The sequence below is a fragment of the Mus musculus genome, chromosome 19, assembly GCF_000001635.26.
Source record: "Mus musculus strain C57BL/6J chromosome 19, GRCm38.p6 C57BL/6J".
In the NCBI taxonomy this organism is placed as follows: Eukaryota; Metazoa; Chordata; class Mammalia; order Rodentia; family Muridae; genus Mus; species Mus musculus.
In genome coordinates this window covers 30,981,000-30,995,701 of record NC_000085.6, presented here as the reverse complement: position 1 = coordinate 30,995,701, position 14,702 = coordinate 30,981,000, and the positions used below count along the sequence as shown (strand labels likewise).

Sequence of the window (14,702 nt, the reverse complement as noted above, 5' to 3'; positions counted from 1 at the left end):
TACCTGTGGAGACTGTTTGATGAAGTGTTGTTTTCAAATGGTATTTGGAAAGGAGCTGTGCATATGTGACATCTTTCTGCTATCATTTTGTTTTTTCTGCTTTACTGAATGTGTTGGGCCTTTTTTTTTTTTTTCACCTCTGAAAAACTAGTCAAGGGAGAAACCATGTTCCAGTTTCTTATTCTCAAAGACATTTGCAAAGGAAGTTAGGCACCATTCCAGAAATGGGTATAATATTCCATTTATTCTTACTCTCTTATTCATGTTGCTTCTGTCCCATTGTTTCAAAGCACAGCTGTATTCTAACCATGCGGGTGACATTTCCTCCCCTCCTAACCCCTAACTTGGCTCTCTCTATTTAACTATGTTCACTTGAACTAAGTGTATTGTGGCCCATTCAGTGGTTCCACTCAGTACCATCTGCTGTTGCCTCTTTTATAGTCTCAGGTATAGTATATGATCTGACCTTGCATGTGATTAACTCCAATAATAGGCCAGTGTCACACTAAGGAAAGAAATAAAAAGCAGCACACACACACCCCGCCCTCCCCCCCGAAATCATTTAACCAAGAACAAGTTCAGATTTCAACTAATCTAAAGTCATGGCCCCTGTGTCTTCCTTCCACCATCTGTCTGTTGTGTGAGACTGAATTAATCAGTATCTGTCTGAAGGCTGTCTGTGAGTTTGTCTGTTTTGTCCATGTGTCTGTGTTCTGTCTATGTCTGTGTCTTCTGTCATTGTGTTTCTGACCCAGCAAAGGCCTTCATTCTGAATTTATTGAATAGCACAGAAGCCATCACAATTAGAAGAAATGAGACACATTACAGAAACCTTTAAAAGAGTTATTTTATAGTGGGTAAGTCACTGGCTCTAACCACTCTCAACTGACCAGATAACAAACAACACTATAAATAGCATTCTTAATAATCAATATTTGAATGTTGTTGCATTCAACATTTACGGTGGCTTCTCATCTTAGAAGGTGGCATTTAACCTCTGTTTTTGCTGTTTTCAGCAAATGATACACAAGAATTCTTCTCGGTCACTGGCCTGGGAAGAGTACAACGTTTAAGACTACAGCTCTCCATTAACTTAGGTTGTAAAAGTTGCTCACTGGGGAAATTCAAAGCAAGTAGGTTGATTGTTACATTGTTCTCTTAAAAATAGGCAGTGGTGACACCTTTAATCCCAGAACTTGGGAGGCAGAGGAAGGTGGATTTCTGAGTTCAAGGCCAGTCTGATCTACAGAGAGAGTTACAGAACAGCTAGGGCTATACAGAGAAACCCTGTCTCAAAAAACAAAACAAAACAAAACAAAATAAAACAAAACAAACAAAAAGTAGGTTAAAGAAACAGACTGAGTTCACATGACCTCAAGGTGTGTTATTAACTCTGGTTATGAGCTCCAGTCTCTTGGAATGTAGAAGTTGTTTTTCTGTTTTCAATTTTTTTTAACACATTGCATCAACACAAGTATTAACATAGTTTCTATTATGAAAATGGTTTCCATTAAGGTAAAGACCATAACAAACATTTAATATACTTAACACACAGGTTCACCTACCAAGACTTTAACATGCTTATCTCTTATCACTTTTTTTTAAAATTTTGTGTGCACAGATGTGTTGAATACGTGTATGTCTGTGCACAATACTCATGCCTCTCGCCTGTGGAGACCCTCAGAGGAGGACATCTGTTCTAGAACTGGAATTCCAGATGCTAGTCAGCGGCCATATGGGTGCTGAGGCTCAAACCTGGGTCCCCTGGAAGAGCAGTCAGGGTTCTTCACTGTTGTGCTCTCTAGCCCCCAATATGCTCATTTTTTAAAACATTAGTTTACCTTGATAATTTGCAGTATTGCGTTCAATAAGCCCTGCTATTTTGTTCTTAAATTTGTCTATTAATCATGTACTTAATGATTCTGCTGTATTCAGTTTCAACATTTAATTATACATTGCCAAAGATGGTGGATGTAAGAGTAGAGATTAAAATTCAACCGACATACCTAATAAAAGTTTTACATAGTTTGTGCACAAGTTATAATTTGTTAAACAAGCATTATGTAGAGATTGCTGCATAATTATTATTTCTGTTATATGGAATCCCCCCAAAGTAGAAATTATTTCATTTGTACATTTTATAATTAAAATATAATTATAATATGAGTCATTAATAATCTGATTGTTGCCAGGGAGAATTATTTCTTGGGAGCCTCTTTTTCTTTTTGGCCGATACTATTTCCTTCCTGTACTATCTTTCATGTGTACCTTTAAATGGGCGGTCAGGGACATAAAAGCAATAGGAAACTTCTTGGTAGGTAATAATATTATAGCAGAAAACCAGGGACCACATTTTGCCACTGAGCATAGCTGGCTTTTTGATGAAATGGGACAGCTTAATGCTATTAGCTTTAAATGTGTGTAAAAGGTTAATCACGTTCGTACCTCTCATGAATAACTCATCTCTTTTACAAGGTGTCGTTCACAAGTGAAATTCTCTAATTAATTTCCCCCTCCTTGCTTTGTTTTCTTTCTCCAGCTCTTGTAAATGTGAAACTCTGGGCCATCGATCGACAATGTTTTCAAACAATAATGATGAGGACAGGACTCATCAAGCATACCGAGTACATGGAATTTTTAAAAAGGTAGGACACTTTTTTGTTTCTTTCCATTTTGGAGACTTTGGTGCCTCTTTGAGATGCAGCATTTTTGTGCCTTTATCTCGGTCTCAATTGTCTTTCAGTAAAAGGCACAGACTTCAGCCTTGTGATGTGTCTGCTGCCTGTTCTTAGGATGTGTGGTTACGTGGGGACATCCAAATTTTACCAAGTATACTCAGACACACAGAGTTTTCTCAGAGACACAAGAGAGAATTCACTTGAGCAGGAAAGGATGTCTAGTTCCTTCTACATGCTCACCTCACTTCCTCTAAACAGCACTGTACCTCACTGAGCTGTCACCTGTGGGTTTCCATAGGAAAGGTCACAGAGCTAAAGAAGAGACATTCCATAGGGCAGCTTGTTAGCCTGGAATCCCAAGATTCCTTTTGCTACTCAGGTTATTATGATAACCCAATATAAGATGAGGATTTTAAGAGAAAAATCTATGTCTCCTCTTAGAAGCTCATAGATATTCACCACCATTAAACTTTAACATATATTATTGAATTTAATAACGTCATTATTAAAAGGGACATGGACAATTCTAGTGACTTTAAACATATTTTGTCTTGCTTACAATTCGTTTATAAAAAAATAAAGCTGGGGATGGCTGAGGGGTTGAGAATGCTTGCTGCACAAACTTGAGGTCATGAAGAAAAGCTGGGCGTGGCCATGCACATGTCTGCAGCCTCCGCATGAGGGGAGAGGGCAGAGACAGGCATAGAGAGAGGCTTGCTGGTAGCCAGTCTAACTAAAACTCAGAGCCACAGGCTCAGTGAGACACCCTGTTTCAAGAGATCAAGGTGGAGAGGGATAGAGGACACCTTACATGCACACCTACATGCCCACCTCTTGCCTTGCTGGTGTGCATGTGTGCACACCCTTTCCACATACACCCCCCCCCACACCATGCATATACATCTGCGCACATACACTTTTTTATTATTTGATGTTTTGTTTCAATTGTTGAATAGCAATGTGCAGATTATATGAAATAGAGTGTACAATAAGGTTTCCTTTTTGAAAGCTAGACTATTAAACTTAGTTCTACGGTTTCCCTTTCTGCAAATATGTGGTTAAAATGGAGCTAACAAGTCAAATTCATATTTTATTTCAGTGATACATCTTAACAGATCTCTATTGAGGTTTCTTAAGATGCAATTTTAATGTCCCTTACTTGGGTATTTCTGTTAATTAATTTTGTTTCTGCCTCATCTTTTATACATTTTTCATTTCCACATGAAATCTTTTCGTTATATTCCTGCTGAAGGGACAATAAAATTCTAATTTGATATCAAGTAATAATATATTAAAATAGCTCAATGTCAGCAGGGTGTTTTCTGTTTCCCTCAGTGTGATTAGATGAGGAGAGGTGAAAAAATAAATTTCTTTTGAAGTTCAGTATAGTTTGAAAGGAAATTAAATTTTTGAGATGCCATATTTATGTGAAAAGGACAAATGCATGTTCAATGATGTGTGTGTGTGTGTGAATGTGTGAGTGTGTGTGTGTATGTGTGTATCTGTAAGTTTGTGTGTGTGAATGTGTGTGAGTGTGTGTTTGTGTGTGTGAGTATGTGTGAGTGTATGTGTGTGTGTAAGTGTGTGTGTGAATGTGTGTGTGTTTGTGTGTGTGAGTGTGGTTGTGTGTGTGAGAGTGTGTGGTTGTGTGTGAGTATGTGTGTGTGTTTGTGTGTGTGAGTATGTGTGTGAATGTGTCAGTGTGTATAAATGTGTATGTGTGTATGTGAATGTGAGTGTGTGTAAATGTGTGTGTGAATGTGTGTGAGTGTGTGCAGTGTGTGTGTGTAAGTGTGGATGTTTGTGTGTGTGTGTGAGTGTGTGTGTGTGTGTTTGTGAATGTGTGAGTATGTGTTCTTGTGTGTGTGAGAGTGTATGTGTGAGTGTGTGTGTATGTGAGAGAGTGTTAAGAGAGCGAGAAAGAGAGAGAGAATACATATTCATTTTAAGTCATAAAGTGTGACACTATTGATCTGACAGCACTCTAATAAAAACCTCACTTGGTAATTAATGAAATGCTTGTGTGGGGCTGGAGCTCGTCATTTGTCTGGAATATCTCAGCATGAGTCCTTAACATGTTGATTTTAACTTCCATGGAGTTGTAATCTCAAGGAATGAGCCGAGTGCCAATCAAATGCTCTTTCAGACAGTTCTAGGGAGATCTTTCTACTAGCACTGTTTTTGAGGATGGAGGTGTGTGTGTGTGTGTGTGTGTGTAATCAGACCAAACTTAGTTTTATAATGTGTTTTTACTTTTGGAATATTAATGGCTCTCTAGAGTGAGTGATTTTTATTGTTAGTTGGCTTAAGGCAAGCTGAATTGACAGAATAAAGGAGAAGTGGACACTACTAACTTTTATGTCACTCTGCATTCGGCCACTGTGCGAAACAAGTGCACACTGTATGCAAAATGGCACAGTCCTGCTGAGAGCCTAGAGAGTTGGCAAAGTGCCCTTCTGTGTGTGCCTTAATCTTCTAAAACTGTGGCTGTGATTTAGTGGTTCCATCTCTACAGCCCTTCGGTAGCTCACAGCTAGTGTTAGCTTATTCATAGTCTCAGTGGCTGGATGTTCTAGTCTGGTTTGGTCTCTAGAAGTTGCCAGCTAGTTTTCTCGGCTGGGGCTCCCAAGATACACCACTGACCCTGTGACCTTGACCCTGTCCTAGGCTTCCAATCCCATGCTCATCTGCCTTCCCTCCATGTCCTCATTGCTTCAGTCTTCTTTCTTCTTTGGAATCCAGTGAAAGGCTCAGTCTCCCACAGATGCTGATCTTAGCCATGAAGCTGTCTTCCTCTGCTCTCTGGAGTTCCACCTCTACTGTACATTTGACTGCCCACTTTCTTTGATTATAATTCTGCTTCCATTCTTATTCCCACTTCTAAGCTGCAAACTTTTTAGTGTGAGGGCTATTTCTGAGGCATTGTATTCTTTTCCTCTGGCACAAGGTATATTGCTTTGCAGGTAGTTTACATGCCATTACACTTTTCAAGGTTCACTGCAAATGTTAATACAGGCTCCTACCTTTCAAAAAGTTGTTTAAAATCTCATGATGGCAGTCTAGCATTAAATCAAGAATAGTCTCCTAATGAGTGCAAGCCCTGTGCTATGGTGCAGGGCACATGACCATGAAGTTCAAATAGTGGAGAGCATTCACTCTTTCCTCACATTACCAGGATAATTATTCTTTGTACCACTGAGTTTTTTTCTTTCTTTTCTTTAAAAAAAAAATTCGCAACAGGGCTAGAGAATGGCTCAGAAGTTACGAGGACCTAAGTTCAATTTCCCACACCCATATGGTACCTGACAAACATCTGTGGCGCCAGTCTTGGGAGTTGACACCCTCTTCTGACCTCTGCAGGCATTGCACTTGTGTAGTGCCCAGATGTACATGCAGATAAAACATTCATACACATAAAATAAAAGTAAGTTAAAGTAGAAGTGGGGGGTAAGGGAGGAAAGATAGCAACACCCAAAGGAAATGATGAAAATATTGCCAAAACTCAGAATTTCAAATCAATTTAAAGTTTTGCTATGAATTTAAATCATTTATTGCCCAATTTGTTATTTTTTTTTTTTAAAGATTTATTTATTTATTTATTATATGTAAGTACACTGTAGCTGTCCTCAGACACTCCAGAAGAGGGAGTCAGATCTTGTTACGGATGGTTGTGAGCCACCATGTGGTTGCTGGGATTTGAACTTCCGACCTTTGGAAGAGCAGTCGGGTGCTCTTACCCACTGAGCCATCTCACCAGCCCCCAATTTGTTATTTTTAAAGCACAGTTACTTGCCACTAATTTGTATAATGGAAAACACAGTTTTGCATGGTCAAGTCAATCCAACATTTTCCTTAGGACTTCATGTTTACAAAGACTTACCTAGCTTAGTATAATAAAAAGACCGAATATTTTAAAGTTCACTTTTTTGTTGTTGTTGTTTTTTTGAGACAGGATTTCTCTGTGTAGCCCTGGCTGTCCTGGAACTCACTCTGTAGACCAGGCTGGCCTTGAACTCAGAAATCTGCCTGCTGCTGCCTCCCAAGTGTTGGGATTAAGAGCATGCGCCACCACTGCTCAGCTTTAAAATTCACTTTAATGCTCTCTGGCAAGTGTAGGAGTGAATTTCTCTGTGTCTGCTAAAAAAAACTTTGATCTGAAAATTTCTGCTGTAGATAAAGAGGCAAAGCAATTGTGGTAGTTCTTGAAAAAAGCTCTAGGAAATGATAACACACTAATATTATATAATAATATGATAATTCTCAGTGGGGATCTTGTTTTCCGTTCTAGCACCTTTAGAAGAAGGGACATCAGAGGTGGCAGGATGGAAAGAGAGTCAGGCTGTGCCAGGGTCATCTCCCTTGGTTATTTACCACCCCTGTTTTTCTAAATATGCACATGTGTTTTGAGAAGATAACTCTCCACCCAAGGAGAATAAGAAGTAGTTCGTTCTGAGTCAAATAGGAGTGACCATGGCTCAGGAACATGGGTTAAGGTTGTCTAAGGATGGGCCTGGTGGGTGGCACACAGCTTTAATCTTAATACTCAGGGAGAGTGAGGCAGATAGTGAGAACCTGTCTCAAAAACAAACAAACACACACACAAACAAAAATAACCAATAAGAAAAACAATAATAAGGTTGTCCTAAATACCAAGGTCTAATGTGGAAAAGTTGTCACAAGTTTTTCAGTGGCAGAACAGGGAAGTCATCCGTCAAAGCGCTTTTCAAACACATGGGTAGAAACACCAGGCAGGTGGGTTACAGCAATGCCAGGGAATCTCTGTTACACATCTCATACAGTATCCGATTACATCTTCAGTTTCTGGGTTGCTGGAAGATGGTCCCGTATTCAGTTAGTACATCCTCCAAATTTCTAACATATAGTCATAGTGATGACAGGTCAGATGTAGCTAGAGGTAGGCATCGAATGGCTACGAATAGACATAGCATGCGGTATTTTTTCCTCTTTCTATTCTGCAACACTCTAGCTATCAATGTTAGCCTTGCAGAATCTTCACGACAGGTATAGAGTTATCTTGGATAACTCCAGTTCACACCACGCACATCTATGTAAATGGCTAGTAGTTCTGCTAGTAGAGAATGTTTTTGTTTCTTTTTGTCAAAGTTCAGTTTTATTTTGATATTTATTTGCCCTTTTGGTAACTGTCATTAATACAGCTCGGTCCCCTCTTTGCTGTTCAATGCCACACCAGACTGTGACTCTGGATCGTTATTTAGTTATTTCCACTCTGCCTGTGTAACACACGCCCTGATGTAAACACAGATGTTACTATTTGTTATCATGCAAAGTAAGTCAAATAAAGTAACGAATAAGGAATAAAAATAGCTCAAGGGGCAGTGTGAGGAAGCATGGCAGGATGGCTGTCAGGCAAACACTATTTTTGCCATTTGCTATGACTTCTGGAAAATGAACCAAATGGCTGCCAGAGTTAATTTACACTGCTTCTCTCTGAGCATATCTCTGGTGCGCTCTTGGAACATTAGGGTATAACTCTGTGACCAGTGGGATATGCTGATATGAACCAGAAAGTTCTTTTAGCTCCAAGTATGGTGGTTTGATGATGGTGGTGATGAACCACAGTTTGATGATGATGACATGATGATGATGATGATGAGGAGGAGGAGGAGGTTATGGTGGTGATGGTGGTGGTAGTAGTGATGATGGTGGTGATGGACCATTGTTTATAATGATGATGTGGAGACGTACCATGACTGTTATTGTTGCTGATGACAATAACAATGACGATGATGATGATGATGGAAAATGATGGTGGTGGACCACAGTTCATGATAGTGAGCATGATGATTTGATGGTGATGATGATAGTAGACCATGGTTTATGTTACTTGCTTCACTGACAAAACAGAGATACAGGAGGGACTTTGAAACTTTTCTTTCTCTTTGAGAGGATAATTTTGTATGAAAAAAAGGCACACATCATCACAAAACTTTTCTGTGAGTTTCTACTACTTGAACAGAAAGTCACCATGGTCTATTCTTTCCTCCAAGACCCTGACTCCCAACTGTTCCCTCTATTACCCTCCCTTTCTTCTCCTTTCTCATTCTCTGACTGCTCCAGTCACATGGTCTTCTGTTTCCTATCTTTCCCCTCAGTGTACATCATCCTCTGCCTTTGAGAGGAAATTTTACAATGCAGTCTACAAGGAAACCAGCATACCAGCTACAACTACTGTGGCTGAAAATCGGCCCTGGAATTCCCCAGGATAGCCATAACTCTCTGATTTCTCTTCTCTGGTATAAGACTGGAGATATCTCCTCTGAATGTAGCCTGTGCACCTCCCATCTACAGAAGCAGAGTTGCTGGCATGATCTACAGAAGAGCTTGTCCCACAGGCATGGCAGTGATATAAGCAGAATAAACGAGGTGTGGTAGATTATGTAATTCCAGAATTTGGGAGCAAGAGGAAGAAGGATAATCATGAGTTTGAGGCCAACCTCAAACCTGCCTCAGAAATCCAAAAAGAAAACAATTAAGGAAGGAAGGAAGACGACAAAATCCAAACTCAAATAAAACAGGCCAATGCAGTGATAGCCAAGTCTTTAGCAAAATAGTGAATTTATCCTGGAAGCATGAGAGAGGGTCACCAGATGATTATCTGAGATACAGCCACTGCTCCATCTTGGCCCAGCTGTTGTTTCAGGGGCCAATAGAATAAGCTGGATGAAGAAGGTTGGCTGGGGCTGAAGTTTCTTTAATGGTGTAGCAGCCAACCCAGCTGCCATTTTAAGAAAAGGACTTGTCTGGTGGTGAGATAAACATAGTTCTGTAAGTAACCCAAATAAACTCACTGGTTCACCATCCTGTACTTGAATGGAATACTGTGGAGTGTTAGTGTCGTATCTTGGACAAATAGACATTTCTTTATGCCTCCTAGGGAAATCCACGGGATACGTAAATTGAATATTATTAACTGTCAAGGCTATGTTATGTTAACTAGACAGAGTGTTGTAGTTGAGACCTTTGAAGGATACAGGTAAGTTTTTGGCTTTGAATTCACTTTCTAACCATTAGGAACATTGTAGGTGTTTTTGAAATTTACAGCTATGATACTTATGGCTTAGCCTTTTTCCAGGAACTGCTGGATCCTGGGAGATAACTAACCAGAGCTAATGGTCCAGTATGAGATGAGAGCCTTTGCAGGATTGCATGCAAGGCGTCAAGAGAATGAGATAGCCTTGGTAAAGCCCTAGTGTTAAATGATAAATGTGCTGTTTATATATGCATGGAAAAGGTAGGCTTATCATCCCTAGATACCATGTATAATGTTGTTATTGAGATTTCCATGGATATCATAATATTCATGATGAAGAATAAAAGAACATTTTAAGACCTTCTTCATGTAGCCTATAGCTAAGCTCAAACCTCTCTAAGCCTCTCTATAAATGCTGTGCTTTGCCATCTCTGAGATTCTGTCACACCTGTCATTGGCAGAAGATATAATTTTACTCCTGTGATCTGATTGACTAGTAAGAACTAAATGACATTGAATTAAAATAATTTTACATTATAATTTAATCTTTCTGTACATGTTATAGATGAACTTATAGAATCTTGAGCCAAACCCAGCTTACCTAAAGAAACAGCTTAGACAGGAATGTGGATTAGTGAATTCACAGTCATCTGGACATTCCATCGTATCTGCTCTCAGGTTTAGTTTATTTTCTAATGAGACCTTCTCGCTATAGGAAATTAAACAATGATGGATTAATGGTGTTTTCTGTCTTCAGAGAGGACACTTTTACCATTAATTTAGTCTTGTGTAGGCTTTATATTCCTCTGTCTCTACATTCACTCTTCTATAGTGAAGTTGGAAACCCATCACAAGTTTTTCCTTATATCCAATTTTAAAAACTAAATGCATATTTCTCATCAACACTCCTACAAGCTGCCTTGTCATCTTAGTCTATCCATTCATTTATCCATCAATCCATCTGTCCATCTAACACAGACACCCACCCACCTAAACACTCAATCACCCATCCACCCATATATCCATCCATCTGTCCATCTGTCTGTCTGCCTGTCTATTGAGACAGAATATTACTCTGTAGCTCTGGCTAGAACTTACTGTGTAGACCAGGTTTGGCCTTGAACTTACAGAGATGCACTTCCTAGGTGCTAGAATTAAGATGTGTGCTTCTCGCCTTGTTTCCAATACTTTTATTTTGCACCATATTTGAACAGGTATAGCCAGGGATAAAACAGTAATATGAAGTTACTCATTTTACTGATGGGAGAACTGAGCCTATGACTATGACAGTTGCTCAAAGTCACCTAGAAGAAAGTCTGAAATTTAGCTGTCCCAGAATGCCAACTATCTTTTGTTCAAAATCTCCAGAGTAAAATTCTCTCCAAGTTTGATTGACTAAGCATATGCTCCATTGTTACACAATTCTTGTAGAATATTCTTTAAGACTCTTGTTAAAGTTGTCACAACCTCCATGAAAACAGAAAATAACTGTACACAGTTGCCTACGTATATCAATTTTAAGTGACAGGTGTGAGGTTAGGTTAAGGAAATGTGCATATTTTTATTATATTTTTTTCATTTGACACTGTCTCACTATATATTCTACATTGCTCTAGAATTCACTGTATAACCCTATCTGACATCTAACTCAAAGTTCTTCTGCCTCAGCATCCTGAGAGAGGGAGGGAGGGAAGAAGAGATAGGATTATAGAAATGCTTGGATAAAGTTTGTTACTATATGTATGTATGTATGCATGTATATGTATGTATGTATGCATGCATGCATGTAAGTATGTATGTGTGTATAGATGTATGTACGTATGTACATGTATATGTATGTATGAAACAGGGTCTCAGTGTAGCCCTGACTGTCCTGGAATGCACTATGTAGACCAGGCTGGCCTTGCGTTTAGATTGATCTGCCTGCCTTCAACTCCCCAGTGCTGAGATTAAAGGCATGACCCACCATGCCCAGCTTGAAACTTTTTTAACAAGTTATTCTGAGTTAAGTTATGCTGCCTGGGGAATCACAACATAAGACATAATATGATGTATTTTAAGTATTCTTTTGACTAACCGATAGGAAGGATGTCTGGGTTTAAATCGTGGTTTTACCAATCATAGGTTTGTAATTTTAGCAGAGTTAGACTTAGTATTTAAAAACCTTCACACAATGAGGGATCAAAATTAGGGTAAATAAAACAATAGCAAATACTTATTCAGTATATGCCAAGCAATGTCCAAAGTATTTCACATGTATTAGTTTACTCAACTCCCAACAAAATTCTATAAAAGAAGCATGGCTGATTCCATTTTACAGATGTGAATAACCAGGTGCCCAGAGATGAGCTAAGTTACACAGCTAGTATCCCAGAAGTAGAGGTTGAGTGCTCTCACTTCCCATATTCTGTGCTTCTTCTCATCAAGCTGACATGGATTCTGCCTGAGATTTCCACAGCGTGCTGACCTGGTCTTGGCAATCCCTTAGTCTCCACGGTAGCCGTGCTCTTCTGCTGAATATCAGCATTGTTGTCCTTCTTGTTCTCTATGCGCCTGAAATATGTTTTTAGAAATGCACGCTCAGCATCAGCATGAGTACAATTGCTTTAACTGATATTTAACACAGCGATGTCTTAGACCCACGTCAGCTGGATGGAGAAATCGCCTATAGTTTGCAGTCCATGCTCTGAAGCTAAGCAGGCATTGGGATTAAAGTTGATATTAAGAGACTAATGCTTTGGGGCCAGTGTCTTCCTTTTGTTACCTGGTTTCACTCTCCTAATGATGAGTTCCTGAAGCTCAGGCTGAGGTTTCTTCTCGCTTAGGGTGGGCCCTACAGATCTTTGAAGACATTTATGGAGTATTTCAGAAGAAAAAAAGATTCTACTGTATGATGCAAGTGAAGAGACAATTATACTTAGAGAGACCACATTCTGGATAATCAAGATCATGAAATTGTGTCCTTTAGACTTCTTAATAATTTGCAAAAAAACTACAAAAATATGGTGCATATACAGCTTTAAGACTTCTAGTCTTCTTTAGTTTTAAAGAATACGTGACAGTCCTGTTAAGCATTTAAGCTTTGAGCTTTAATGAAGCTTTGCTTGAAGACTCAGAACCTTCCTTAGAATTAAGCTTGACAAAACTGGCATGGTTCTAATTTGAAGAGAAAGAAAGTGAAGAATAAATAAAGAGATACAGCCATCCTGCATTTTCAAGCATGGCTGCTTGAAGACCGTTTTGTCATTTCAGATCTATTCTCATTAAGCATGCTACAAGCGGCAGATAAATAGAAAAGTGGCCATTAATTTCATGTTGTCATCTACCATTTGCACAAATGTCTCAATAGTGATGCCTTATAAAAAGGAGAGACAGCGTGACCTCAGATATTTGCATAATTATGTTGATTTTTTTTCAAAATGTTCATCAGCCCACATTATGTATAGATATTGCCATCTCCACATATTTTATAATGCCCCCAAATAATTAACAATTATGATTTGTCATTTTGTGGTTATAATGAATGTCATAGTTGAGGAGATCCTATTTAGTCCAGAGGAAGGCGGGGCCCCAGATGAGGGACATAACACATTGACCCACCTGGCTTTACAGAGATGAGTCTCTCTAGAAGTTGTAAGCCAATTTCTCACCGTATTCTTAAGGATACTTGCTTGGTACTCTGGGATTTAAAAAGCTACATCTTTGTGATAAAGCAATTTAATATTCTCCCATCTTGTTATTGTTTTGAGTCTTACAAATTGCTTCTGTGGTGGGGCTTACCTCATTTCTATATCATTCATAAAGTGCTTCTCTGTGCTCCTATTTTGTGAAGGATTTTACACACAAAGGATAAAGAAGATGGCCCTGTGTGCTTTTGTGTGTGTGTGTGTGTGTGTGTGTGTGTGTGTGTGTGTATACAATCTCTTTTGTATAAAGAATATATAGAATATATTTAGAAGGAAACAACAGATTATTGGGGGCAATTAAAAAGGCAACTCTCTTAGGTTGAACTGTGCAGATCTCACTTTTATTATTACAGAATCCTTAATCCTCAAAGTTGTTGAGAAATCTGGGAGAGAATCAGGAGTGGGGTGAGAACAGGCTGCTGAGGGAGAAAGTGAATAAAAGATTGAATAGACGTGAAAGCATCCTAGCTGGTAAATGCTAGCTGTCTTGGATTAGGGATTCTTTATTAATAGCACAACTAGGTATTGAACATGAGGGCCAAGCACTGCAGGTTGTGGTTTGGTTTGGTTTTGCTTGAAATAGAATTAACATGGTTTAGCGCTCTGTTTTCTCTGAGGTGAATTCCCAAAGCAGACTTTAAGATCTTGTTTTTTTTTGTTTTTTTTTTTTTTTTTTTTTTTTGTTTTGTTCTGTTTTGTTTTGTTTTGTTTTGTTTTTCTGTGGTTGAGGCTCTCTGAGCTAGGCAGTCTTGCTCTCTGCCTCAGTGGTGGGAGCAGGGGACCACATGCCACAGAGAAGCAGCAGGCCTGCTGCTTCTTCACAGGACTCTGTGCTGAGCTGTGAATACTGCACTCAGCAGTGAAGGAACGAAATGGGCTCACCCGTCCCTTGGACACACCGTGACATTTTGACTGAACCCTTTGGGGATGCTGGTCTGTCTACTTCGCTTAGGACATAGGTGGGATCATGGCAGCAGTAATTTCTCAAGCACTACACAACTCGATTAAAACAAGAACCAGTCTCAAATGCCTTGTTCTGTAAATTGTATGAAGCTGACTTCTCGGAAGGGAGCTATGTCAGAGGAAGATCAAGCATACTACTTATAATTTCATTTTTTTATGGAATTAAGAGGAACATTGCTTTGTATATAAAAATGATAAAAATGTCTGAATAGAAGTAATAGGAAGCCCAGTATGTTGGAAGTGTCATTATTTGATACATTTCAACTATTGAAGAAAGTTCCTAGTATTGAGTTTTGGAATTGGTGTCTATAAAAAACATGCAGGTGCGAGTGTGCGTACACACATGCATGCACACCTGCACAG

At 39.1% G+C, this 14,702-nt stretch overlaps 1 protein-coding gene across 3 annotated transcripts in view; it reads left to right on the top strand.

Moving 5' to 3' along the window:
• Positions 1–14,702, top strand: part of Prkg1 (protein kinase, cGMP-dependent, type I) — a 1,200,782-nt gene that overhangs the window by 769,567 nt on the left and 416,513 nt on the right. For all 3 annotated transcript variants that reach the window (NM_001013833.3, NM_011160.3, XM_006526768.4), the window contains one exon: positions 2,540–2,645. In NM_001013833.3, the coding sequence (NP_001013855.1) occupies positions 2,540–2,645 (106 nt within the window). The remainder of the gene's footprint in view (positions 1–2,539; positions 2,646–14,702) is intronic.